The 27,866-nt window shown below is 37.8% G+C and overlaps 1 protein-coding gene across 1 annotated transcript in view; it reads left to right on the top strand.

The window, feature by feature from the left end:
• The window catches only part of otogl (otogelin-like), a gene marked incomplete at its 5' end in the record, with an annotated part of 51,823 nt that overhangs the window by 13,318 nt on the left and 10,639 nt on the right, over positions 1-27,866 (top strand). Inside the window, 31 exons of the mRNA XM_084124231.1 lie at positions 306-483; positions 606-730; positions 842-1,051; positions 1,138-1,303; positions 1,410-1,484; positions 2,390-2,433; positions 3,517-3,691; positions 3,796-3,903; positions 8,301-8,439; positions 10,616-10,750; positions 10,886-11,032; positions 11,123-11,242; positions 11,961-12,077; positions 12,412-12,568; positions 12,873-12,899; positions 13,004-13,177; positions 14,120-14,398; positions 14,651-14,768; positions 16,026-16,105; positions 16,215-16,897; positions 17,833-18,010; positions 20,254-20,396; positions 20,477-20,500; positions 20,602-20,694; positions 21,136-21,319; positions 21,700-21,917; positions 23,602-23,743; positions 23,871-24,056; positions 24,137-24,349; positions 27,143-27,247; positions 27,332-27,439. Of these exons, the coding sequence (XP_083980357.1) occupies positions 306-483; positions 606-730; positions 842-1,051; positions 1,138-1,303; positions 1,410-1,484; positions 2,390-2,433; positions 3,517-3,691; positions 3,796-3,903; positions 8,301-8,439; positions 10,616-10,750; positions 10,886-11,032; positions 11,123-11,242; positions 11,961-12,077; positions 12,412-12,568; positions 12,873-12,899; positions 13,004-13,177; positions 14,120-14,398; positions 14,651-14,768; positions 16,026-16,105; positions 16,215-16,897; positions 17,833-18,010; positions 20,254-20,396; positions 20,477-20,500; positions 20,602-20,694; positions 21,136-21,319; positions 21,700-21,917; positions 23,602-23,743; positions 23,871-24,056; positions 24,137-24,349; positions 27,143-27,247; positions 27,332-27,439 (4,851 nt within the window). The remainder of the gene's footprint in view (positions 1-305; positions 484-605; positions 731-841; positions 1,052-1,137; positions 1,304-1,409; positions 1,485-2,389; positions 2,434-3,516; positions 3,692-3,795; positions 3,904-8,300; positions 8,440-10,615; positions 10,751-10,885; positions 11,033-11,122; positions 11,243-11,960; positions 12,078-12,411; positions 12,569-12,872; positions 12,900-13,003; positions 13,178-14,119; positions 14,399-14,650; positions 14,769-16,025; positions 16,106-16,214; positions 16,898-17,832; positions 18,011-20,253; positions 20,397-20,476; positions 20,501-20,601; positions 20,695-21,135; positions 21,320-21,699; positions 21,918-23,601; positions 23,744-23,870; positions 24,057-24,136; positions 24,350-27,142; positions 27,248-27,331; positions 27,440-27,866) is intronic.

Here is a 27,866-nt window from a genome sequence, read left to right as displayed (position 1 = left end):
TAATCTAATTTTCTCATTTTAACTATGGGTCATTATGCTTTATTTCACATTTCCAGGTTAAATACTGAACCTAGAAATGCAGTAATAAATGTAATTTGAGAGTTAAATGAGTTAAAATATAAATATATATGTAACCAAAAATATTACAATTACTTATTAAAATATTTATAATAAAAGTGTGTCTACCACATAGATAATAATGAAAAGAAATAACATTAGAATACATTTGATTAAAAAAGAAATAAAATTAGAATAAATTTGATTAAAATGTATTTCCTATTTCTTTTTTTCTGTTTGTTTATTAGACATGGTGAACGTGCGTCGGTTGACATCTCTGTTTGTGGGTCTGCGATCTGTCTTTGGCCTGAGGTTTCAGTATGATTGGCAGGGTGGACGAATCTACCTTCAGTTGGACAGCACCTGGATGGGCTCCACTCTTGGCATCTGCGGGACCCTCAACGGAAACCTACGGGATGATTTCCTGTGAGAAACGGAGACTGATCCTCTGAATTTCTTTCTGAAAAGCATTTTAAATGTCTCTCAGTATCATTATGCAGTTCTTGGACTTGTGTGAAGAACTAAGTAAATGTGTTTTTACTCTCCAGTTCTCCTGCAGGCATGATTGAAGGAACTCCACAGCTGCACGTCAACGCCTGGAAAGTGTCTTCAGCGTGCATTAGCCCTGTCAACATACCCATTATCGACCCCTGTGAAATGAACCAACAAAATGGTATATATGTTAATCCTTTTGCTTGTCCAAAGAATCAGGTTTCTCCAAAACAAATGCAATGCATGATTTCTAGAAATTCATGCCTGATGCTGAAAAGGTGTTTTTTTTCAGTGTTTTATGCTGCCCAGTGTGATGTGCTAGTGGAGGAAGTGTTTGCGCCATGCCATGCATATGTTAGTCCCAGCGTGTACCACCAGCAGTGCCGCTACCAGGCCTGTCGATGTGGCAGCGTCTGCCTCTGCACTGCTCTGTCCCACTATGCATACATCTGCAGCAAGCATCACATCACCATCAACTTCAGAGCGCATGTCTCTGAGTGCGGTTCGTTGGTCATCCCTACATGTATTTGTCTTTACAACTATCTATTACACAAGTATGTTCAGGAAGTAATTTGTCTATGCGTATAGGTATGGTGTGTTTAGGTGGGATGATGTATCACCCGTGCACATCAGCATGCGGGAGGACATGTCAGTCAATCAGCAGTGCTGAAGTGTGTGATGGTGACTGTGCTGAAGGATGCAGCTGCAATGAGGGATCATTCTACGATCACACTCGCCAGCGCTGTGTGCTGCTGTACGTCTGAATACACCAAACACCAATACCACCTTGTAATGTCTGAACACTAGCATAGAAATGGACATATTTTTCCTTTTTTTAACTGTCTTGGGTTTAATTTCAGCTCCCAGTGTCACTGTTACTTCATGGGTTCGGTGTTTCAGCCTGGTGAAGTGTCCTTCAGTTCATCTGGACCATGGTGAGTGTGTGGACATGGAGGATTTTGTTGTCAAACACATACAGATTTATAGCTACAAGTAGGTTTGCTAGTCTGATACATTATGCAATAACTTTCCCAATTGATCAAAAGTGACAGTAAATACTTTCAATCAGAATCAAAATCAGAATGAGCTTTATTGCCAAGTTCGTTTACACATATGGGGAATTTGTCTTAGTGACAGAGGCTTCCACAGCACAGACAGAATGACAGCGACAAGACAGATAATAAAAATATATAAAAATATACAAAATAGACAATAGACAAAATGTGTATGTACAGGTATGTTATATACAAAACGAGAGAGAGAGCAAATTCCACTTTTTTTGCTTGTCAATTTGACTTTTTCTAGAATTTCCCAATGATAAAATATAAAGCTTTGCTCATTTGCTAGATATTTAGTGTTACAAAAGATTGAAATAATCATTTCAAATAAATGATGTTCGAAATGTTTGAAATTTCTATTCATCAAAAAATCCTGAAATCAATGTGTTCATAATAATAATTATAATAATAATAAGAGATTTTTCTTGAGCACCCAATCAGAATATTAGAATGATTTTTGAAGACTAAAGACTGGAATAAAGATACTGAAAAATCAGCTTGACATCACAGGAATAAATTGTATTTTAAAATATATTCAAATAGAAAACAGTGACTTTAATTTATATTATACATTTTATTTCAGAATCATATTAGACAACATTACTGTATTTTTGATCAAATAAATGCAGCCTTGGTGATAAGACACTTCTTTCAACTTTCAAAAGTCTTGCAGACTGTTAAAATGCTAAAATTGTTCAAATTAGATTATCCATTACATAATAATATGTATATACTGTATATGTATGTTGGTAATGTATATTTCGATTTGTCTTTTTCTTTAGTCTCTGCAGAAATGGTCGAATGGAGTGTGTGCCAGAAGAAAGAGGTAAACTTTTACTTTTTACTTTTTCTTTGCTCCATTTCATCAGTCTCCTTCTATTTCCTTTTACCTCTGCCTTCCCCTGGAAAAGAGTGTTTTCATCTTAGATAGTCAGCAGTACATTCCTCAGAGGTAACACATTGAGCAAACTGAATGCCTGACAGATCTGAACCACAGATACTCAGATACACATGCACAAAGAAAGAAGGAGACTTGGGGAAAGACCAAATTCCACTTTTTGCTTATTTGCTTGCCGATTTGACTTTTTTTTAAAAAAATTCCAATGATAAATTGTAAGACATTGCTCATTTGCTAAATGTGGCTGTGATTTGAAATAGTAATAGTAAATTTAAAAAGTAAATTTGATTTCAATAGTGTTCAGGTGGCTGCATTATTAATGTATTGTCCATTGTTTGTTTTTTGACTTTAGGTTAAACTGGTTGCCTGTTAACCCTAATTCCTTTTGATAATTATTAGTGGTGCAGTCATCACTATTATGGGTTTGAACATAGACCACTAACTCAAATTGTTATACTTCAGCACGTAACTCTTTCTTCATTGTTTTAAATGACACCTCACATCATGTGTCTTATTGAGGTTAGTGGAAAATTGAGTCAGGCTAGTGATAAAACAGGTCATATCTAGAGAACCACCTAGAAACCTCAAACCAATGCATTAAAACAACTTTTGCATGAGCAAGCACCACTTGAGTTCCCTATACAGTTTCGTTTAAAGGAATAGTTCACTTCAAAATGAAAATTCTGTCACCATTTACTCATTTACTTAAGTTGTTTTAAACCTGTATGAATTTCTTTCTTCTGCTAAACACAAAAGAAGATATTTTGAAGAATGTCGGTAACCAAACAGTTGATGGACCCCATTGACATCCCTAGTATTTTTTTTCCTACTGTGGGAGTGAATGGAGTACATCAACTGTCTGGTTACCGACATTCTTCAAAATATCTTCTTTTGTGTTCAGCAGAAGAAATACAGGTTTGAAACAACTTTAGGGTGAGTAAATGATGACAGAATTTTCAATTTGAAGTGAACTATTCCTTTAACCATTCTCTCTCCATCCATTTTTTTCAGAGCCTGAGAGAGGAGATTGTCCAAATGGTAAAGTCTACTACAGCTGCAGGGGTCAGAGTGGGCGTGGACCTTCAGGTGTGGGCATGGCCTGTGAACTCACCTGTCGAAACCTGATGCTGAACCTGACCTGCCCTCCCATGACCCCATGTGTACCAGGATGTGGATGTCCTGCTGGGTAATCACTTTCTTTTTTGCATTTGGAACAAATGTTTTGAAAAGTATGCATGTCTATTGACACCAGAGCATGTAATATTACACCATCTTCTTTAATTGGTACAGGCTAGTGATTCATAATGGAGACTGCTATTACCCAGAGAACTGCCCCTGTGCATGGCTCGGTCTAGAGTATCTCCCAGGAGAGACAGTGGACACTCCGTGCTACCGCTGGTCAGTGTGTTTTTTATTTTATTTTATTTTTTTAAAGCTTAGCTTCCATAAGTCTGTTTCCTGTTAATGGGCGATTCTTCAGTTAGTGGAGCTTTTCTATTCCCTAGCATGATTTTAAAGAAAGGGGAAATGTATTAGGACAGATTGTAAGAGCTTTCAACATTTTTTATTGTGTCTCTTATACCTAATAGCTCTTTCCTAAATAAGAGTGTTGAAAAGTTACATTTGAGAGAATTATTTGTTTTGGGCTTGTCCTCTACCCGGACCTTTTTTCCTTTTTTAATTTATAAAAAGTGTTAAAATCAGGAAAATTCTACATTGCAATTTTCCTAAGAACCTTACAACCATTTTAAATTTAAATAGTGGAATTCAGGTGTACAAATATGGTACACCTTTCTCATGCATTCTGAGTGACTAATAACTCTGTCGATCATTTGGAATTCACAGAAACACAGTTACCTACGTAACTAGCTCTCTGTTTCATTCCCCCTGACTGCCAGAAGCGGTGCTTAAGCACTAGTGGATGACTCCTAATATCGTAGTCATGAAGAATGCCACTCACCTGAAAAATAGTCAAGGTTTTTCCTGAAGAACTACTAATCTGTCAGCTTGAGGGGTAGCAATGTTTTAAATTGTAGAAGCGGAAAAAATACAGGTAGAAGCCCTAGTAGCCTCTGCACATATAGCCGCCATATAGACTCCTCTAAAAGCAGCCCTAGATGTAGACACAGCCCCAGGACCGGATTTATGCATAGGCATTCCAGGCACATGCCTATGCTCACACGTCCAGGAGGGGCCCAATTACAATGAGGAGAAATAATATTTTTTTAATTATTGTTATTATTATTATTTAACTTTAATGCTAAAACTATGTAAGACAAATACTTTATACTGTAAATTACTACAATTTTAAATATCGTAATTTTTAACATAAATCATTACTATGGTCACCCTTTATGTCTGTCTGTGAGTTTTGCAAATATTTAACTAATGAGAAGTATTAAAAAGAGCTTGTGACCAAATCTCGTAACTCCATTGCCTCCTCAAACTGTCAGTCATACCTCATAACACAGTCTCATCTCTATCGTGACATGATAGACTGACTGCCTCAGATGAAGCCATTATAATGACAAAAAACAAGACATTCACTGGGCAAAAACTTCCTTTGAGCCCCATTTCCTTTATTAAAAGTAGCGTTTTTTGTCATACGGTGTGAGGGGTGTGGGGGGCCCAAAATTTGCTTTTGCCTATGTCACAATACGAGGTAAATCCGGCCCTGCACAGCCCTAGTGGAATGACAAGAAATACCTCCCAGCAGAGGCTTTTGGGCTTTCTTGTATGCCATAGTGATCACCTCCACAATGGGGGTGATGGGGGTCCCTCTCGGTAGCAATCGCGTAGTAGCAATACTTGATACTATTCGGTGGCTAGTGTTTTTCAGCTGGATCTAACTTTGCTATGCCACCAGGCAAGGATTTTTTAATGCCCCTGTGGGGTCTAGTGCACCTAAGCAAAGACTGCTCGCACACTACCGTCTATATGGCATATGCGGATACTATTTAGGTGAGTCAACTGGCTCAGTGAAATTCTGCTTTTAAGGTGCCGGCCACTCAGGCTCGTCATCTCTTTGCAATGCCAGAGCAACGATTCCGCCAACGTCCTACTCCACAGCCTCAGGGTTCACTAGACCCTGTGCTGCTAAGGACACTTGAGGGTTTGACCTTATCAGTGGCAGTTGCCAGGGAGTCCACGTCAGCGCCCCTTCCCCCCACTGCTGTTAAAAGTCGCACAAATAAATCTTGAAGTGGTTGGGTTTTTCAAGACTACACCTGCAGTACTGGAAAGAGACAACAGTATACCCTTGGGATTGGATTACACTGAGCAAAGGTGTATGCTCTGCAGTTTCGACGCCAGTCCCCAAAGTTTTCAAGGATTGTCTTTAATGTGATGGGGGATCCTCTGAGGAAATTTGTTCTCTGTTGAAGAAGGAAGCTATATAAAGGGTTTACCCTCAAAGACATGGTTTTTACTCAACTTACTTCCTTGTTCAAAAGAAGGACAGTGGTTTTCATCATCTAAACTGATTAAAGTCATCTAAACTTGTTCCTAAAAACTGTTGTTATTGATGTTAGATGCAGTCGGCGTTCTTTGGTCTGTCATTGAGGAAGATTGGTTTGCAATCATTGATTTGAAAGATTCTTATTTTCATGTTCCGATTGTTGCTCCATTACAGTTAGGTTCTTTAATTCAGTTTCAAGAACAGGCCTGCCAATTCAAGGTCCTACCATACAGTCTGTCTCTGGCCCCTCCTGTCTTCACAAGGTACATGACTGCAGCTCTGTATCCGCTATGGTCAAGGGGAATGCAAATCCTGCCTTATTTGGATGACTGGATGCTTTGTGCCCCCACAAGACGGCAAGCTGTCCACAACACCAGACTGCTTTTGGAGCAATGTGCAGAAGCTAGGTCTCGCATTAAACAAAGTAAAGTGTTGCCTGATTCCAGTGCAAACAATTACTTACATTGGAATGACTCTGGACTCCTGTACAATGTTTGCCACACTGTCACATGCCCGAGCACACAATATTCTATGGCTCCTTGCTCGTTTCCAGCTGGGAGCGAGCATGCCATACAGAGTGTTGTTACAACTTTTTGGGATGCTGAGTGCAGTGCTGCCACTCCTGTGATTCCACTTGGCTTGCTCCACCTCAGGCCTCTCCAGTGGTGGAACAACAGTTTGCATTTGAACCCTGCCAGACATCGTCATTAGTTGATTGTTGTCTCACACCGTTGTATTCAGACATTGACACCATGGAATCGCTGGGAGTTTCTGATGTCAGGTGTACCCTTCTCGTCGAGAGGTGGTCACAACTGATGCTTCCCTCTTCGGGTGGGGGGTAACATGGAATCACAGGGGTATTTGTGCCCATTGATCTCCAGTTCGTTCACTCACAAGATTCTAACATGGTCTCTTACTCGCTCTTACTCTTACTTACTATTAGCATCTAGGGCAGTTAACTTTCCGGGGTCGAGTAATCAGGTAGCAGATGCTCTTTCTAAGCATCCCAGGGGAAGCCAAGAGAAAGACAATTGCAATTGAGTTATGCATGCGTTGGCTGCCGGATGATTCTGACGCTGTGCTTCAACCAAATCCATCTTTTATACCTAAAGTTATGCTTCCTCAGTTTATAAATCATTCGATCAATTTAGCTACTTTTCAGTCTGCTTCTCAATCAGTCAGGGGATCACCTTTTGTGTCCTTTGTGAGCCTTTAGGTGCTATGTGGCAGCTACCATTAACCTTAGACTAACAGATTAGCTTTTTGTTTGTTATGTTAGTTTTAATTATAGGGGCTGCTGTATCTGTATAAGCAGAGATTGTCAAATTGGATTCTGGAGGGGATCATTATGGCATACAAGAAAGCCCAAAAGCCTCTGCCTGGAAGTATCTCTGGTCATTCCACTATAGGGCTGTCTATACCTTGGACTGCTTTTAGAGGAGTATCTATGGCAGATATCTGTGCAGCTGCTACTTGGGCTTCTCCCTGTATTTTACCCACTTCTACAAGTTCAACGTTCTAACCCCTGAAGCTGTCAGATTAGCAGTTCTTCAGGAGCAACCTTATATATTTTTCTAAAAATAGTTAAGGTTGCTCCTGATGACTGTTATTAGGAGTCATCCACTAGTGCTTAAGCACCGCCTCTGGTGGCCTGGAAGAATGAAACGGAGTGCTAGTTACGTATGTAACTGTGTTTCTATGAATTCTGAATGACCGCCAGAATTATTTGTCACTCGGAATGTGCAAGGCTTACCTCGACTTATCTAGCTGGCACTGTGATAATCCACTAGTGCTTAAGCATTGCCTCTGACGGTCATCCGGAATTCACAGAACCACAGTTACCTACGTAACTAGCGATATTATATTTCACTGAAGACCTGTCACATAGTAATGATGCTGAAAGTTCAGCTTTGCCATCACAGGAATAAATTACCTTTGAAAATATATTCTAATAGAAAGTTTTTTTCAAATTTTAATAATATATCACAATATCACTGTTTTCACTGTATGTTAATCTCAAATAAATGAAGTCTTGATGAGCATAAGTGACTTTTTTTTTAAAACAAACAAAAAAACCTTACAGACACTAAACTATTGTATCTAACATTTTCTAAATTACGTCCTCACAAGTCAATAATTAACGCCATCACACATTAAAAAATCCACTTGAAGGTTGATGAAGGCCATGATCAGAACATGTGATAAATATTTCAAAACAGATGAAATACAGTTAGAAGAATATAATTTTTCAATAATTGCAGAATTACCAGTGTATGATGTATGTTTTAAGTAATGTTTAATTTGGTCTCTCTCTCTCTCTCTCTCTCTCTCTATCCAGTGTTTGTCATCGTGGGTTCTTTAACTGCACATATTCACCTTGTCCAGCAGTATGTACCATTTACAGTGACCGTCATTACCACACTTTTGATGGCCTGGAGTATGATTACGTCAGTGACTGCCAGGTCTACCTGGTCAAGGTACTTCCTGAGTGTGTGTGTTTGTGACTTTGGGCACACAAGCCAAAAAGTAAAATACATTTTAGTGATAGACATTTAAAACAGCTGACATTTATCCTTTTTGAGATTCATAGGCATTGGCTAATAACCATGGGCAATTCTTTTGTGAATTATTAGTAAAGTAAATATAATAAGTAAATATTGTCTGAAAGAAGCATTCATTTAATTTCAGAAATGTTATGCATGTACATTACTGTTCAAAAGTTAACGGTTGGTAGGCTTTGTATAAAATGTTTTTAAAAAGAATTCTCTTATGCTGACCAAGGTTGCATTTATCAAAAAAATACGGTTAAAACATATAGTGAAAACAACATATGAAATATTATTACAATTTAAAAGAACTGTTTTCTATTTAAAATGTACTTTATTCCTGTAATGGCAAACCTGAATTTTCAGAAGCCATTACTCCAGTCTTCAGTGTCATATTTTGAATGATATTTATAGTGTATTTACCATTATTGGGTTACAATCATTACTGTATATTGCCCACCCTCCACTGTAGACATAGGCATTAATGGTACCATGGTTTCTTGACTTGTAACGTGGTAATAGTGCTTTTTTTTACGGTAAGCTTAAGTGTAAGAGTAACTGTACAACTGCTGCATTTGGTGATGATTGTGCCTTGTGTGCTGGTCTTAGGACCAAGTGGAGAGGCTCTAACCAGCTTGTCTTTAACAAAGAGTGTGTTTTACCAGTTAAAAGTGTTGCACCCTTTAAACCAAAGAATTTTTTTCTAATGGCCAAAGAGTGTGTATGTGCATGTGCGCTCTCAAACTTTGCGGACTTCAGTAAGGACGTATAAAGTAGCAGGAAAAGAGATCTGCTTCTACCGCCTCTAATCTTGGGAAAATCAGAGGGGATTTTTAATTAGAACAGGACTGTGGTAATGGAGCCAGAGTTAATGTCAGTCCCAGCACAGAAACTCAGCAAAGAGCCGCACATAACAAAGAGCAATCTGTTCCCTATCAGCCTACGCAATGCAACCTGCTACTGCCCTTAATGACTGAGAAAGTGTGTACAGGTATGCATGTGTGTGTGTGTGTGGTTTTGTGTGAGTGTGTGTGTGTGGATGCTTAAGGTGCAGGTGAATAGAATTTGGTGTCTCTTAAAGGCCACTGATTCTCTGAGGAGTCTACTGATCTACCCGGGGGACAGACTTTTCCATCGCGACAAAAAGAAATGGCTTTAGTCACACACACACACACACACACACACACACACACACACACACACTCACACACACACACACACACACACACACACGCACACACACTGGTTTCCATGTTTTATGGGGATTTCCCAGAGACATAATTATTTTTATACTGCACAAACTGTATATTCTATCCCCCTACACAATCCCTACCCCTAAACCTACCCATCACAAAACACTCTTTTTCAAGACACTTTATTTTCAAAATACTTTATTTAGGATGGTTTATAAGCTGTTTTCCTCATGGGGACCAATCAAATGTCCCCATAAGATCAATATTTACTGGTATTACTATCCTTGTTGTCCCCATAATGTAGGGCATACCAGATACACACACACACACACACACACACACACATATCCCTATCACATACACACATTTACATCCCTTAATCCTACCCAATACCTAAACTTAACAACGACCTTCCTAACTATTAATTAGCAGTAATTAGGCGTTTATTGAGGCGTTATATTTTATGTTGAAAACAGTTGTGTTGCATCATATTTTTGGAAAACGATATATATATATATAAATATGTACATTATCAGGATTCTTTGATGAATAGAGTCTTTTGTAACATTGTATATGTCTTGACTGTCACATTTGATCAATTTAATGTGCCCTTGCTGAATAAAAAAATAAAAAACCTTACAAACACTTAAATGATAGTTTAACACTTTTTTTTTCATCCAATGATAGATTGGGGCTGAGGTGCAATGAGGGGTGGGAGAGTTTTGAAAAAACCTTTTGGAAACTTTTATTAGGGGTCAACTTCATCATATTAAACTCTCATTTTCGTTGGAAATTTTTCACTGGTTCTGTTTGGTTATGCTAGTTCGCCTTTAAGGAAGTGTTGTTTTTCAACAGAGATGACAAAGCGTCATATATTGAATGGACACTTGTGTTAATCTTGTGTCTAAATGTAGAGTGTTGGTGATACTGAGGTGTCCATCATGGCTCAAAATAAAGATTGCTACGAAAGTGGGATTGTTTGCATGAAGTACCTGCTCATCTATGTTGGCCTCACCAAAATCTACTTCAGTGATAAGTCTGGTAAACCTGTGAGTACAAGACATAACCATCTTCAGCTTTGTCCTTTCATAAACTATGAGACTGTAATTGTTTCTGAGTTGCATATCTTGTAGTCTGTATTTACTGTAATCTGCATTTGAAGTGGTTTTGTCCTTGTCCTCCAGAGCTCATCTACTGTTGTGGGGAGAGGATATGAGTTTCAGCTCTGGGGTGCGGGCTACTACACTGTGGTCCACTTCCCTGCTCAAGATCTGACTGTTTTATGGGACCGCAAGACAACTGTCCATATTCGTGCTGGACCCCAATGGAAGGTCAGAGGTCGTTTTCTTTGAATGAGCAGTACAATGTTACACTGTATGAACCATATCTCTTATCATAAAAGTTTTTGACTTTGCTTTTAGGGTCAGATGAGTGGTTTGTGTGGAAACTTTGACATGGTAACAGTAAATGACATGACCACAGCCGGACATATGGAGGTCAGCAACGCACAGGCCTTTGGAGACAGCTGGGCTGTTGGACAGGTATGACACCTAGCTTTAGGATACTACTGTGTGAGACTGGATTACACTAAATGTACACTTGCGTTCAAAAGTCTGGGGTCAGTAAGACTTTTTTTTTTCTTAAAGAAATGAATACTTTTTATTCTGCAGGAAGCATTGAATTGATCAGAAGTGACAGTGCAAATTTATACAATGTAACAAAAGATTTCTATTTCAAACAAATGTTGTTCTTTTGAACTTTCTATTTATCAAATTATTAGATATAAAAATATTTTCCAGCAACATATTAGGCATCACAACAGTTTTCAATATTGATAATAATCAGAAATGTTTCTTGAGCAGCAAATCAACATATTAGAATGATTTCTGAAGGATCATGTGACACTGAAGAGTACTGATGCTGAACATTTAGATTTGGAATAAATTACATTTAAAAATATATAAAAATATAAAGTTATTTTCAGTTTTAATAATATTTCACAATATTACTGCTTTTACTGTGTTTTTGATCAAGTAAATGCAGCCTTGGTGTGCAGCATTCAAAACATTTAAAAAACATTTAAAAAGTCTTACAGACACCAAACTTTTGAACTGTTGTGTATCCTTATAATTTACCATGGTAACCATAGTTTTTACTATTGTCAAATCATAACAACTGTACTGTGCACTTTGTTACACTTTGCTTGGATGCTTAGCTTAACTAAGCAGTAAAACTTTTAATTATGTGTGCTGTGTGCAGTGTGAGAGCGATTTTGTAGTTCACAGACCGTGTGAAGGAGATCTCAGCCGACAGCCGTATGCTAAGCGAGAGTGCGGCCTCCTCTACAGTGATGTATTCGCTCCATGTCACAATGTGGTGAGCAGCTCTCCCCTGGGGTTTAACAACACATTTGGCCTACAGATAAAAAGGCCACATCTTACCCACAGACTGCATCAGATGCACACACACACACACACACACTGTCTGCCATGAACCAACTGATAGAAGCTTTGAGATGGTTTGCATTTCTGAATCTGGCCACTAGGGGGCTGTATAGGTTTGAAAGCTAGAACATTCCACCATCAACACAATCATGTGAAAGTCAGTTGTCCTGACTGTGTGTTGCATTACCAATTGTGTGTTTTTGACGAGCTAATTGGGATTTTAGATACCCATGTGTTGTGCGTAACTAATCCTTGTGGCCCCCCAGGTAGATGTGACCTGGTTTTATAAGAACTGCCTAACGGACACCTGCAACTGCAACCGTGGGGGGGACTGTGAATGTCTGTGCACCAGCATTGCAGCGTATGCACACAAATGCTGTCAAAACGGCATCACGGTGAACTGGAGATCCCCCACCGTGTGTCGTGAGTACAAGCACACACCTTTTGACCCGGTCGCGCTGTCTGTCATTGTAGGTTAACACACGTATACAATCATACATTTCTATTGCTAAACAAACCCAGCATGCCGTTTGCTGTCAGGATCTGTTTATATAATCAGAGTCTAATTCTAGGTTCTGTTTCAGTTGTAGGTTTGTCACAGTGAAGAAGTTAAATGCATTGCAAATCCCATTTCATGTTGCTTTTTAAGCTGGTAATGGTAAAATAATGCATGCAAACTCATGATACAGTGTGATTGCCACTAATACAAGTATGTTTCTTTTAACAGCATATGACTGTGAATATTACAACCAAGGTGGGAATTATTTATTTTGTAAATTTGCCTAGAATAATTATGGAAGCACTTTTTGGCACCAGAAGATCTTTCCCTAACCTTTTTATTTATTATTGTGTATTTAGAGTTGGGAGAGGGTCCGTTCACTCTGTCCAGCACAGAGCAAAATGACTCTGTCTGTGTGTTTGGGGCAAACGTGAGCAGTGGAGAAGTGTTTCCCCTCCTGAGGACCAATGCTCAACCCAGCACCATTTTCCACTTCATGATGACAACTGGACTGTACAAGGACCGAGCTTCCAGTGAGAACACACTCTTCACTTTAACAACAAAACAAAAAAAAGCTAAACAAATTGCAAACGAAATAGCTTGAAACTAAAATGGTCATTCGTTTTAATCATGCTTTGATGTGAAATACAATGATCTGGTGTTTTCAGTGTCTCAGAGCACAGCTTGGTTTGTAGTAAATGTTGCTCTGTACGAGCTCCAGCTCTGCAAGCACTGTAAGTTTGGGCCATGCATTTGAAAATGCAACATGTGGCAGCCATCTTCCCAAATTTTTTATGAGAATTGTTCATTATTATTATTTTTAATAAATCTGTTGTCAACAAAAAAGAAGCTTTAAGTTCTCCCAGTGGTTTTCCGCCAAAGTAAAAGCTCTATATAATGTCTGAAAGCAAAGGAATGTAGATAGCCATAAATATTAGTATTGAAATTTTACTGTTGTTCTGTAAAATAATAATAATAATGATAATAATAATAATAATAATTATAAATATAAAATAAATCAATAAAGTATATAAATGAGTATATGCTACTAATAATAATAATACTTATAAATATATTATTTGACCATACAATAGTATTATTGCAATATTGCAGTATTTTTTTATTGATTCAATTTAAGTAAATAATAATAAAATTAAATATTATGTTTAATAATAATACATATTATTATTATTATTATTATTATTATTATTGTTGTTGCTGTTGCTGTTGTTGTTGTGTCATTATTATTATCTTCTTTTTTTTTTGTATAGTCATATTCAATTGGGGGGACAGGTTTTCCTTCTTTTTTGTCCTCAGCTGATCACATGCCCGCATCTTATTAGATGATGAAACAAAATTGGCCAACCTCTGAAAAAAAATTTATTTACACCATCTGTACCATTTGATTGCAGTCTTATTGTAAGTCTAAAAACTAGCATCTACTGATATTGCGCTCGGTATTTTGCTGTGTTTAGGACTTCCTGTTGTCTCACTGGAGTCTGCAGAGAGGCCCAACTACTTCCTGTGTGTTACTGAGAACCGAGGGTTACGATTGGAACACTGGCAGAGCGGGGAAGAGTTTAGACGGCAGGCGACCTTCATCCACCACCAGGGCTTATGGTTACCTGGGCGATCATCCTTTGAGTTGCACAGCCAGAAGGGCGTCTTCCTCACCCTCTCACACACACACGCACATGCTCAGAACTACGACCTTACGTACAACTTCAAAATCAGCAGCAGTTTTACCATTGAGGGTAAGATCTGTCTGCAAATAACAATGCATCTTATCATCAGACCTAGACAGTTTTTTAATAATTTTTTTTATTATTTTGAATAAGTATTTAATATAATGAGATGCGAGCCTGCTCATATTACTCATATTACACCGAAACTACACCCGAATAAGCCTCCGAGTATCATGTGGTAAAATTTACTCACCTATTTCTGTAATGTTAATGTTATTTTTTTGTGTGTCTGTGTATGGTGGTTGTGTTCCTGCATATTAGAGAGCAGTTTTGTGATCCCTTACCGCTTGATGTGCGAGTGGAAATATCATGCATGTGCCAGTCCATGTGTGAAAACATGCAATGACCCTGATGCCACACGCTGCCAGTTTCTACCTCCGTAAGATCATGCATGTGCTTATACTATAATAATATATATGACAATTTTACAAAAGGTGCTTGCTAAGGCATTGTAATGCTTTACTCCAAAATCAAATGAAAAATATTAAAGAAAATCAAGACTTTAGGACAGTTGTTCTCAACCAGGGGTGGCGGAGACCTCTAGGGAGGCCTCAAGATGACTAAAAAGTATTGAAATTAAAGGGATATTTCACCACTGGAAAGATGAATGTGTATTTAAACTGGGTCAGAAGTTGGTGCCTTCTAGACTGAGAAAAGCCAGAAAATGTATTTTTGGCTCATGTGGATGAAAGACAACAACTCCCAGAATGCACTTGCTTCGCTGCCCTACGAAGCCACTCCCAAGGGCAGTATTGGAAGAAATGATATCGATCATTTGACTCGAAACTGAAAAGACACCATTTTATCGTGAGATCCCACCCCCTATGGGCGGGTTGAAAACATGCGGAACGAGCTCCTACTACTGGCTGTAGTCTCTAGCCTCTGGCCAAAAAAGCCTCCGATGACGCAAAATGGCGATTTTTGCATCATCAGAGGTTTTTTTCCAGACACACAATACAGAAATCTCTCGTCTCAGGGGGACATGAGGGATGGAAGCACGGTCATTCGAAAATACTACTGGGTTTCTACTGATACAAAGCTTAATGCTAATCGGAAGTATCCCTTTAATAATTTATTATTAATTGATTAAAATAATCAAATTAAAATGCTAAAAACACATTAAATGATTATGTGAACTAAAATGCATTTCTTATATTACAAATATAATGAAATAAAAATAATAAAATCCTAAAAAAAATTCCCCTTCAATAAGAGCACAGTTCTTCAAACTTCTGAAGTAACAAAATTAATTGTGTTTAATTAATTGAATTAATATCAATAAAAATCATTTACATGGGTGAGCCTTCAAATCAAAAAAGGTTGAGAAGAACCACTGCTTTCGGGTGCATTTTTTTGCACTGTTCAGTATATCACGGCAATTAAGCACAATTGAGTGTTGATAGTTATAAACACTTTTTTTTGAGGATAATGAGAATTACAAAAAATATTACATTAAAACATCTGAACACATATCAGTAATTTCATTGTGAATATGTGCTTATTTGTCATGAAAATGTCTTAAACAGGCTTCCTAGTCTTTATGCACAATATAATATGACCCAGACATCACAATTTCTTCAGGAAAAGTAAAAATCCAGATCTGGTATGATATCTTTCATTATCTAAACTGGTTTAGGGCTGAAGGTTGTTTTCCACGCTGTCCCAAGTCTATGCTGCTGGATGAAGTGACCAGGCGGTGTGTGTACAAAGAAGATTGTACGTGTGAAACTATAATTTCATCATCTTTCTCACTTTTATAAACATTTATGCACACAATTAGATTTGTCTTAGCTTACCTGTCTTGTTTCTAATGTGCTTGTCACAGGTGCGACACTTTCTCCAACCCCGACTCCTTATATGTTTGTGACCCGATCAAACCGAACCACGGCAGGTCCCAGCTCTGCTCCTACAACCACAACAACTCCCTCCACCACAACGGCAACACCGAGCACAACTGTCAGTACTACAATCGTAACTACACCTTTAGAAGCAGATGATTTAATTGGCAGCCCATCTACACCCACATTACCACCAACCACACTCTCTTCAACTTTGGCCACAACCACGTCCACTGAAACTCCAACAACTTCCTCTCCACCAACCACAGAACCCCCTATAGTCAGCACTGCTCCACCCACCACAACAGCCACACCCACTACACAGCCCACAACTCTTTTTACCACGTTAGCATTACCTACCTCTACTACAGAGGTGGTGACCACACCCGAGGCCACCACCGAACCAGAGACGACCTCTCCGACTACCACCACCGTCCCGCCTGTTACAACCACCACTGTCATTACTACTGAGACCACAACTTCAGAACCTACTTCAACAACCGTCACCACAGAGACAACATCTGTCTCCATGACGACCGAGGAGCCTTCGACAACTACAGCAGCTGTTTCAACAACCTCCGAGATGATGCCTTCACCCTCTCCTTCGCCCGAGACAGCCGGAATAACAACAGTTCTTACTCCGTTCCTTATACCCACGGGACCCTGCACGGTAAGAGTTTGTGTGTTTGTGTTGGTAATACTTATTCCGAATATTTCGTTTTAAGATTCAATGATATTCATGGTATCACACTGTAAAAACATACACAGTGGACTTGTGAATGAATGATTCTTTGAGCTGGTTCTTTTTAATGAATCAGTCAAATAGTCTCACAGATCAGTTATGATCTCATGGGTTGTAAGTTTGAATTTGTTTGAATTGGAACTCACTAAGTGAATCAGTTGAATCTGTCAATCTTACTCCCTGAATTGGAAGTCATTACTTTTGTCATGTCAGACTCAAGATAAATTGAATTAAACTGAATTAAAGTTGTTACTCATGTGCACATAAGACTCAAGTATGTGTATTTCGTGAGTGGTTGTTCATACAACAACTTGTAGTTATAGATTCAGAATCAGAGAATCGTTCAAATCTCATTCCTAGTGTCTGTTCTCCAAGAAAAAATGTTTTGCTTCTTAGTTACTGTTGAATCATTTTCTGTGAGATATCAGTGATGGTTGCAACAGTATTAAGTGAGAGCTGATGTCTTCCATTTCCCTCCCTGACTTGGATATCTCTCTGACACATTTACACACATGCCCATAAATATACACATCCTCAAGATTAAAAGTTGATCCACATAGTGTGAACACTTCTACAAGCCTTAACTCCTATGTTCTTGAGTCATTCCTGTCCATTTGCCAGGTTGTTGACGCCTGAAGGGAAGCATCATGGGTACATGTGGTACAGTGAATAATTGATGAATCTGTTGTAATACCTGTTGTAGTATAACATAAGAACAGATCACATCAATGCGTACTACCTAAGAGCATGTAAAAAATTGCCTTATAGAGTTGAAATCCTGATGTTCTACGGGGCAGTTTTTGGTGGTAGAAGGGTTTATATACTCTCTATTTCATGAACATCTCTGTTTTGTATCCACACAGCCTCCATATTCATTGCGCGTGGATGAGTGCAGTGAGTACATCTGTGTTAATGGACAGCTGTTGCTGCATAATTCCTCCCAACACTGCAGATACAACATCAGCCAGCCACAGTGCAACCTGCTGGGCACACCAATCCAGACCAACACAGACCCCTGCTGCCCACTGTGGCAGTGCCCATGTAAGACATACACACTTTCAGATGGATGCTTTTATGTCAGTGTTAATTTACTATTATCTTCACTACTGTTCCACAAAAATATGAAGCAGCACAACTGTTTTCAACATTGACAATGATAAGAAATGATCAGCATATTAGAATGATTTCTGAAGGATCATGTGACATTGAAAGACTGGAGTAATGATGCTGAAAATTGAGCTTTGCATCACAGAAATAAAATATATTTTCACATAGAAAACAGTTATTTTAAATTATGATAATATTTCACAATATTACTGTTTTTACTGTGTTTTTGATCAAATAAATCCAGCCTTGGTGAGCGACCCCAAACTTTTGAATAGTAGTGTATATACTATTTTTTATTTAATAAATATATAATAGTATATAATCCCAGTAATTAATTATTAATGTTTTGAATTAGCTTTTATTTTATTTTTAAAATTTTGTTTTAGTTTTAGTAATTTTCTTATGTGCTTTTGTCATTTCTATATATCTTTATTTTCAGTTAGTGATTTTAGTACTTCAACTTCAAAAAAATTATTTCAGTTTAGAGCCCTGCACGGGCCTCAAATTTAGGCCCGAGCCCGGCCCTGGCCCGAGACGCTCAGGCCCTAGCCCGACCCGTGTCCGACAGCTCATCAGAATTATCAGCCCGAGTCCGACCCGAGCCCGTTTTTTTTTTTTTTTTTTTTTTCATTACACAGCGGCAGCCTGCCCTATTTGCACTTTTTGCAGCCATTAAATTAGCTCAGTTTTGTTAGTTATGTTTCTTTGTTAGTTATGTAAATTCATGTTTCTTTTCATTTCTTTATTAGGTTAATTTAGACAAATGTTTGGAGCATTTTTATTTTTAAATGACGACCAAGCAAACCGAGCCGACAGCAAGAAAAAAATGTTTGATCAATTGAGCCTCTCAAATCAACGCTATAATACTTACTTGTCTACAATAATCAATAGATATAAAAAACTTCAAGCATATCACACAGACAGTTAGTTTAATAAATATTTATTTATTAAACCACAGTGAGTATTTTTTTTTTTTAATACTGAGGCAGGCTCAGGCTGCTCGCAACAGCGCTTGCAAACGAAATGAGCAATAGCCTATAAACAAATTAAATTAAATAAATTAAAAACAAACTTGCAGATTATCTTACCTCAAAAATGCACCACAGAACATGGCCATTCTTTTTTTCCAGTGGTTTCCAACAGTTAAACGAAAACAAAGTCCAATCAAACGAAAAACATCAGAGGTTTCCAACAGTTAAACGAAAATAGTCCAATCAAACGAAAAGTTAGAACAGTCTCTAACAGAGCATCGTGGAGAAAAAGAATAGCTAAGCATCCACAGTGGAAGGTTTTAACCCAATCCTCCTTTCTTCTATCACAAAATTTTCTCACGCACGCGATTTTTCTCTTAATATTCTCCATTATTTGCACATGAGGTGAATCGTGAGTCGCGCTGATGGGAAACCTTCTGTGTGCGTGAGACAGACTGTCATGTCAGTCTTATGTCAGTGTAACTATAAGATTAGCTGATGGCTATAATGGCCAGTATTTAAAACACGTTTTAAGTGCAGGGCACGTCCAGTTCCCGCGCGCGAGCAGAGAGATTCGCGCTCGGCACATTATATTCCGTGTGCGAGCAGAGAGATTCGCGCTCGGCACATTATATTCCGTGTGCGAGCAGAGAGATTCGCGCTCGGCACATTATATTCCATGTGCGAGCAGAGAGATTCGCGCTCGCGCATTATATTAATGTAGCCTACTTTCACAATAATGCGCTCTCGACATTTGACAGGAAAATAACGCCATAAGTTATGAGGTTACGAAATTTCTTTCTATGTTTGTTTTTCTATAGTCAACGTCAACTTCTCATATTTTTTAAAATTAATGTCTAAAAATATAAAAAGCAGGATAACCCAAAAAAGGCCCGAGGCCCGGCCCGCATTTTAACTATGACGTGAAAATTGGCCCGAAGCCCGGCCCTAGGGGCGTAAAAAAGTCGGGGCCCGTCGGGCTCGGGCTGAAATGCAGGGCTCTATTTCAGTTAGTTGGCAAGGCAACATTTTTTAATTTTCATTTACGTATTTATGTCAGCTTTATTTAAATTACTTTAAGCGATATTTAATTGTTTTAGTTATCATGTTTTAGTTATCAATAACAAGACTGGTTATGTTAAATAAAGTGTTAATCTGATCATGTTTTGACTTTTAAAGTGTGTGTGTGTGTGTGTGTACTGTCAGGTCGCTGCTCTATAATCTCTGACCTGCGTGTGATCACATTTGATGGGAATAATGTGGCTCTGTATGATATCGGTTCTTATATTCTGGTCCACCTGCCCAGAGAGAAGATAGTCGGTCACATTGAGAAATGCCCAACCAGTGAGGTAAACCCATGCTAACACTCTACGTCTCTTCTAAATATGCTTCTTTATGTTTCTATTAAATGCTTTGCTTTTCCTTCCAGAGTGTGAACTACATCAGAAGACCTGTAAGTGTGTTATATGTATTAGCTATTTATGTTAAAATGTGATTCACTATAATCATCCTAATCAGGGCCACAAACTTATTTTCTTTCTCACTTCCTGTTAGACTCCCACTGGTGGAACCTCTGGTCTGTGTTTTAAGAAGCTGAACATTACAACTCACTCGTACAGAATTATGATCAACCGCTTGGACAGAAAGGTAACAAAGTTCACCACCTGTAAGATTTGAATCTGTTTAGTCATGAATCATGTTGTCCTAAACACCTTTGTTAAGGAAATGGAAATTATTTAACATGTACACTACAGTTCAGCAGTTTGGGGTCTCTCTAATGCTGACCAAGACTGCGTTTATTTGATCAAAAATACAGTAAAAACAGCAATATTGTGAAATATTATTACAGTTTAAAAGAGCTGTTTTCTGTTTGAATGTTTTAAAATGTCATTTATTCTTGTGATGGCACAGCTGAATTTTTAGCATCGTTACTCTAGTCGTCAGTGTCACACGATCCTTCAGAAATCATTCTGATATGCTGATTTGCTGCTCAAGAAATATTATAATGAATTAATGCGTCTCGTACCTCCTCTTAATCGTGGCTCATAGAAGCATGATTATATGTTGTTGTGGTTTGATCTGACGCAGGTGTCGGTGAATCAGATTACGGCCCGGCTTCCTCTTACCAGACAGAACTTCCATATTGATGACACGGGGACAATGTACATCATTGATACACCTGGTGGGATCAACATAAAGTGGTACCACAGCACTGGCATTATGGTTCTACAGTACACGGCTCCTGATAATACCTCCACTAGGGGGCTCTGTGGTCAGTGTGTTGCACTTACACTTTGTGGAACTATGAAATCAAATTGAACCCAATTTCCTTTCAGTATCTGTGAGTCTATTTTGCACAAATAATCAGAGCATGCTTGTGTAAAAGAAAAAAATGCTTTTATAATCTTTTATCAAAATGTAAACAGTTCTGTTGATTTAACCTAATAATATTAACCAATAATATAATATCCTACTTTTCACAATACAACCAAATCCAGATAATGTATGAATATTATTTAGTTTAATTCTGAAAGCTAATGTGTTTTTATTTTTCTATGTTGCCTTTTACAATTAAACTGTATTTGGTTGGTTGTGGTCATGTAAGTGTGTTTGATGTATTTTGTTACCAACATATTTAGTTTCCTTTCTCAGGATGTTGCGACGGTAATCCAGCTGATGACCTGCGCCTGCCCAACGGCACTGTGGTCCGGGATGTTGAGGACATTCCTATGTTTCTGCACGGATGGATGGTGGATACGTCAGAGGATACAGATTACTTCCGCAGAGTGGGAGACAACTGCACCACCGGCAACTGCTCCAAATGTTTCACCATGCTCAACCAGAGACCTTTCTCTAAATGTCACCCCAAGGTACTACACACACAAGCTTGAGCATGGGCGTCCCATTTACATCCATTGCTTTTAACATAAGCTCATTTAAATAATTATAGATTTATGTTAACTCTAAAATCTTATTTAGCTGGTTCAGATTTAAATAATTAAATAAACATTACATTTTAAGTAAACATAATTCGGCATATAAAGGAGTTGTTTGCTCTTTTTTTTACTCCATTTTTACCAATGTTATTATTGTTAACTAAAATTAAAACGATTAAAAATAATTTCCATTATTGATCAATCATTTTGTAATAAAAATAAAGCTGAAATAAAATACAAAAATAAGTATTAAAGGTAGGGTAGGTAGGAATTTTATAAAAAACTTTTTTCCAAATTTGTTTAAACTTTCTATATATATCAATACATAATTAAAATGTAAGTACTCTGAAAAAAAAGAGTATAAAAATCGAGTGACTCTAGACCGTTTAATCTGCATTAAACACAGCTCATTATTTCCATTCGGGATGAAACAAAGGATTGGCTTAGGCGACTGTCACTCTCTCTCGCAACCATGGCAACCACCCTTTTGCCACACAGGATCTGCCCATATGCGCGCGCACCCGTTTGATTTGAGGAATTCAAGAGAGGAACGGAATGCAAAACTCGACGCAGGTCCTCATGTCCAAGAAGTGCTCCTTGCCCTGCACTTCGACCACCCCGTCCTCGGCCTCTACTTCCTCGGACCCTAGTTGCACGGCCGCTTGCACGACCTCCTCTGCCTAGCCCTCGACCCCGGACCTGTCCTCGAGCTGACAATGCGGTACTTGTCTCTGGAGTGTAGTCCTCATCAGAGTCAACAATGCTTTCATCATGGAAACTCTTACATGCAGAACACCATATATGTTATGAATCTTACACGAAATTCATCTTCATCACAGTGTAACTGATGGTAATGGAAAAACGTGTATCAATGCAACCTGTTTTTAGCTTTGCCTTATAGATATAACTAGCTCGTTAGCGAATCAAAAAAAATATATTTTAAACTTTACCAATATCAATATGCTAGCTTGATAGTGAGTACTAAAATACATCTTATTTGTTTATATTCATAATGATTACCCTATCATTATGAATATAAACAAATAAGATGTATTTTAGTACTCACTATCAAGCTAGCATATTGATATTGGTAAAGTTTAAAATATATATTTTTTTTATTACATGTGATTCTGACATGATGTCACTACATGCACTGTAATCCTTCCTCTCCGCTCGTCTCAGGTAAATAATGCGTCTCCAGTTCAGCGGTCGGAGTCGCGTTCATGTGTTTTGGGGGCGTGGCTTTGGAAGGAGCCCAGAAGGGAGGGGGTGGAGTGAATGGAAATAATGAGCTGTCTTTAAAACAGTCGTGAGAGGTCTACAGACACTCGATTTTTATACTTTCTTTTTCAAAGTACTTACATTTTAATTATGTATTGATATATAAATAATGTTTAAACAAATTTGGAAAAGAAGTTTTTTAGACAATTCCTACCTACCCTACCTTTAAATGAAAAAGGACAACTTACTGTTACTTAATATTTACGTTTTGCTAATATTCTGGGGTCATTTAGAGAAATTTCATCCCCACTGGATTGTGTACCCTTATGTAAGTTCCCACTCACACGTACATATGACTTGACCATTATATATTGAATTTCCAAATGCCGTTTTGCAGGTTTCTCCAGAAAATTTCTGTGATAAGATATGGGCCGGTGACCTGCATTATAAAGAGCATGAGTGTGACTTCCTGGCTGCTTATGTGGCCATTTGCTACACACATCAGATCTGCTTCAGCTGGAGGAAAAGCAATTTCTGCCGTGAGTGTGTTTTACAGAAACTCTACCAGTCAAATGTCTGAAAACGTGTGTGACTAAATGTACATTTCTCAGTCTTAACTTTTGACTGTTTTTTTGTATATTTGTGTCGGTTTTTTTCATTTCACAGCACTCAAATGTCCTCCTGGTAAGGAATATAAACCCTGTGTGAATACATGTAAGACCCGAACATGTCAGAACCGAGATTACTACGAGGAGAGCACCTGTTCTTCTATCAGAGAGGAGTGCGTTTGTAAAAGCGGTTCCATCCTGCATCGGGCGGACTCCGCCTTCTGTGTCACCGAGGACCAATGCGGTGAGAATGCCACACTGTGCATTTGCATGCAAAATAAAGTGTTCTTGTGATAATGGCCTATGTTATGTCCATGTGATCAGTGTGTACGGATAACGATGGTGCTCCACGTGCCCCGGGTGATGTGTGGAACGGCTCTCTGCGTGGCTGCTGTCTGTTCAAGTGTCTGGAGAACGGTAGTGTGGTTCCTGTGGAACCCGATTGCAGTTATGAACCTGCCCCGCTGTGTGAGAGGGAGGGAGAGTATGCAGTCGCCGTGCTGGAGGAAGGAGTCTGCTGTCCTAAGAAGATTTGTGGTATAAACCTATAAACACACATGGATGTATGCTTCTCAAATCCATCAGAAATAGTATATCATCCTTGCACCTTTGGTGTACTTTGTATATACAGTACAGGTCAAAAGTTTGGAAACATTACTATTTTTAATGTTTTTGAAAGAAGTTTCTTCTGCTCATCAAGCCTGCATTTATTTGATCAAAAATACAGAAAAAAAATGTAATATTGTGATATATTATTATGACCGCCGCTAGCGTAGCTAGCGAAAGCGGTCATATAGGGATTGTCAAAGTTTTTTTTTTTTTTTTTTCCCGTCATCTACTGAATTTTTCGTCAACGATACCAGGGACACCGAAACACCGGGGAACATGAAATTTGGTGGGCATGTAGCCCCACTAGACTTTTACGGAAAAATTTCGTTTGGTCCCCGGGGGCCACTCCCCCCCACGCTGGGCCCCCCCAAACCCAAAAAATGCAGTTTTTCCTAAATAACTACCTGAACCGTGGCACCGAGGATGAAGAAATTTTTACGGTATGTTGGTCTTAAGGGCCCACATCAACCTAGCCCATAATCACTCATTTGTGATTTGCGCCCCTCCCATAAAAAATGAAAATGCAATATTATTCTGCTTTAATCGCCCCTATCTTCAGTTGAGATGTTCAGAACTGCACCATATTTCATGTGTATGATTAACTTGACATCCTCTGGGGGTATGCTAAGTTTCGTAGAATTTCATCCATGGGGGGGTATAAAATAAATTAATTTATGTGCACATTTAGTGACTGTACACTCATCGGCCTGTAGATGGTGGTGTTGAGCGAAGGGTTGCTGGTTTAGGATGATACTGTCACACACACACATGCAGGAATACAAACAAACGCAAGCATGCACACACACTGACATCCACACGCACAGACACACACCCATACACACACATACAAATCCACATGCACAGACACACACACACAAACACACACGCGCACACACATGTACGCACGCATACATACACGCACAGACACACACACACACAGACACACACATACACAAACACACACACACACACAGACAGACATGCACATACTACTACTTTTTTTAGGTATATACATAAACACGCAATACAGCCAAATTGCTCCACGTCATTTATTTTTGTGGAAAGCCAGTGCAGGCCTGAGCGGCGGTCATATTTTGTACCGCCATGCGGTACATCTAGTTACAATTTAAAATAATTGGTTTTCAATTTATTATACTTTAAATTATCATTTATTTCTGTGATGCAAAGCTGAATTTTCAGGATCATTACTCCAGCTGGAAACAGTTCTGCTGCTTAATATTTTTTCATAACCTGTGATACTTTTTTAGGATACTTTGATGAATAAAAAGTCCACAAAAAAAAAAAAAAAAAAAAAAGAAGCAAATTTTTTAAAAATAGAAATCTTTTGTAACAACAATATACACTACTGGTCAGTAATTTGGGGTCAGTAATTTTTTTTCTTTCTTTTTTTGAAATAAATCAATACTTTTATTCAGCAAGGATGTGTTAAATTGCTAAAACGTGATAGTAAAGAAGATTTATATTATTAGAAAATATTTTTTTATTTTGAATAAATGCAGTTCTTTTTAACCTTTTATTCATCAAATATATTAGGCAGCAGAACTGTTTCCAACACTCATAATAAATCAGAATATTAGAATGATTTCTAATGGATCATGTGATAGACTGGATGTCACATGTGACACTGAAGACTGGAGTAATGATGCTGAAAATTCAGCTTTGCATCACAGGAATAAATGATTTTTTTTAAAATATATTCAAATAGAAAACTATTATTTTAAGTTGTAATAATATTTCACAATATTGCTGTTTTTTTTCTGTATTTTTGATCAAATAAATGCAGCCTTGATAAGCATTAGAGACTTCTTTCAAAAATATAAAAAAATCGTAATGTTTCCAAACTTTTGACCTGTACTGTGTACTATGAGCTAGAAGGCAATCATCTCTAATGCTAATGTCACATACTATTCTAATGTTCAAAAGACGTTGAAAAATAAATCATTCTTTTTCTCAGCAAGGATGCATTACATTGATTAAAAAATGGCAGACATTTGTAATGTTACAAAAGATTTCAATTTCAAATCCTGAAATAATGTATCATGGTTGCCACAAAAATTCCAATTGAGCCCCAATGTTTCTTGAGCAGCAAATCAGAATGATTTCTGAAGGATCATATGACACTGAAGACTGGAGTAATGATGCTGAAAATCATCACAAGAATACATACATTTTTAAAATATATTCAAATAGAAAGCAATTACTTTAAATTATAATAATAATATTTCATAAATTTACTATATTTTTTGGCAAATAAATGCAGCCTTGGTGAGCATAAGAGACATGCATTGGGAGTTATTGTTTGCCACACAACCTAAGGTGTATGGAGTTGTGCGGTTGAGTTTAGTCCATGTCTGTTTGTTTTAGGTCCATTTATATCCCTAAATAGTATTACAAGTTAACAAAACAGACTTTCATAAGATTCTTGCAAAATGTTTAGATTTGATCTTTCTGTATGTAAATTATTATCACATTTCTCTATCGCCTTCTTTACCCTTTTAAATATGTTTATTCATTTTATTTACCTCTTTTTGTTCTTGCCACGAAAATGGCCTTTTATGCTGACATGGCACAAACAACCAAATAAATAACTAAACAAATCAGATATGCACATTTAAAATGTACAGTATTTTTCTTCCAAGAAAATGAACCAAAAATATGTATGAAAAAAAAAGCTTGTGTCTGTGTTGTCTGTGTGTGTAGAATGTAACCTCACCATCTGTCAGAGTGAAGTCCCTAGCTGTGAGAACGGAGACAAGCTGGTGATTGGCTACAGCGCTCTGTCCTGCTGTCCCGAATACAGATGTGGTAAGGGCTCATGTAATCCTTTCTTTGATTGGTTGTTTATGTGATCAGTTGATAAGGGTCAGTCTTCTGATTGGTCTCTGTTAGAATGTGATCCGCTGGCATGCCTAAGTGTCCCTGCCCCGATTTGCAGAGAAGATCAGTTCCTGGTGGAGGTCAGAGGGGCACACGCCTGCTGTTACAGCTACATGTGTGGTAATAATACATTATAAATACTTCAGTTCTACAGGTGACATTCCATCTCTATGCTGACAATACAGAAATATATATGTGTGTGTGTGTGTGTGTACTAAAATCTAAGGTCCTGTTAATACATTTATAATTAATAATACATATTTAAGATAATTATAATGACTAATTATCAAACATTAAAATCCCAAATATACATTGTTTATGAGATTCTGTTCTAAAAGCTCTAACACTCTATGAAGCCTGTTTATATAATTCATTATATTATAATATAAATATACACTATATATATTAATATACAAAGATATACAAGTATTTATAATGCCTTAAAATACACATTATAATGCATTGTATATTAAAAAAAAAAATATATATATATATATATATTTTTTTTTTGATATTAGGGCATGCTGTAGTAATAATTTGCATATGT

The sequence above is a fragment of the Abramis brama genome, assembly GCF_963993115.1.
Source record: "Abramis brama genome assembly, chromosome: 9".
Classification (NCBI taxonomy): Eukaryota; Metazoa; Chordata; class Actinopteri; order Cypriniformes; family Leuciscidae; genus Abramis; species Abramis brama.
The sequence above is the reverse complement of the archived record's forward strand: the minus strand, read 5'-3'. Positions and strand labels throughout refer to the sequence as shown.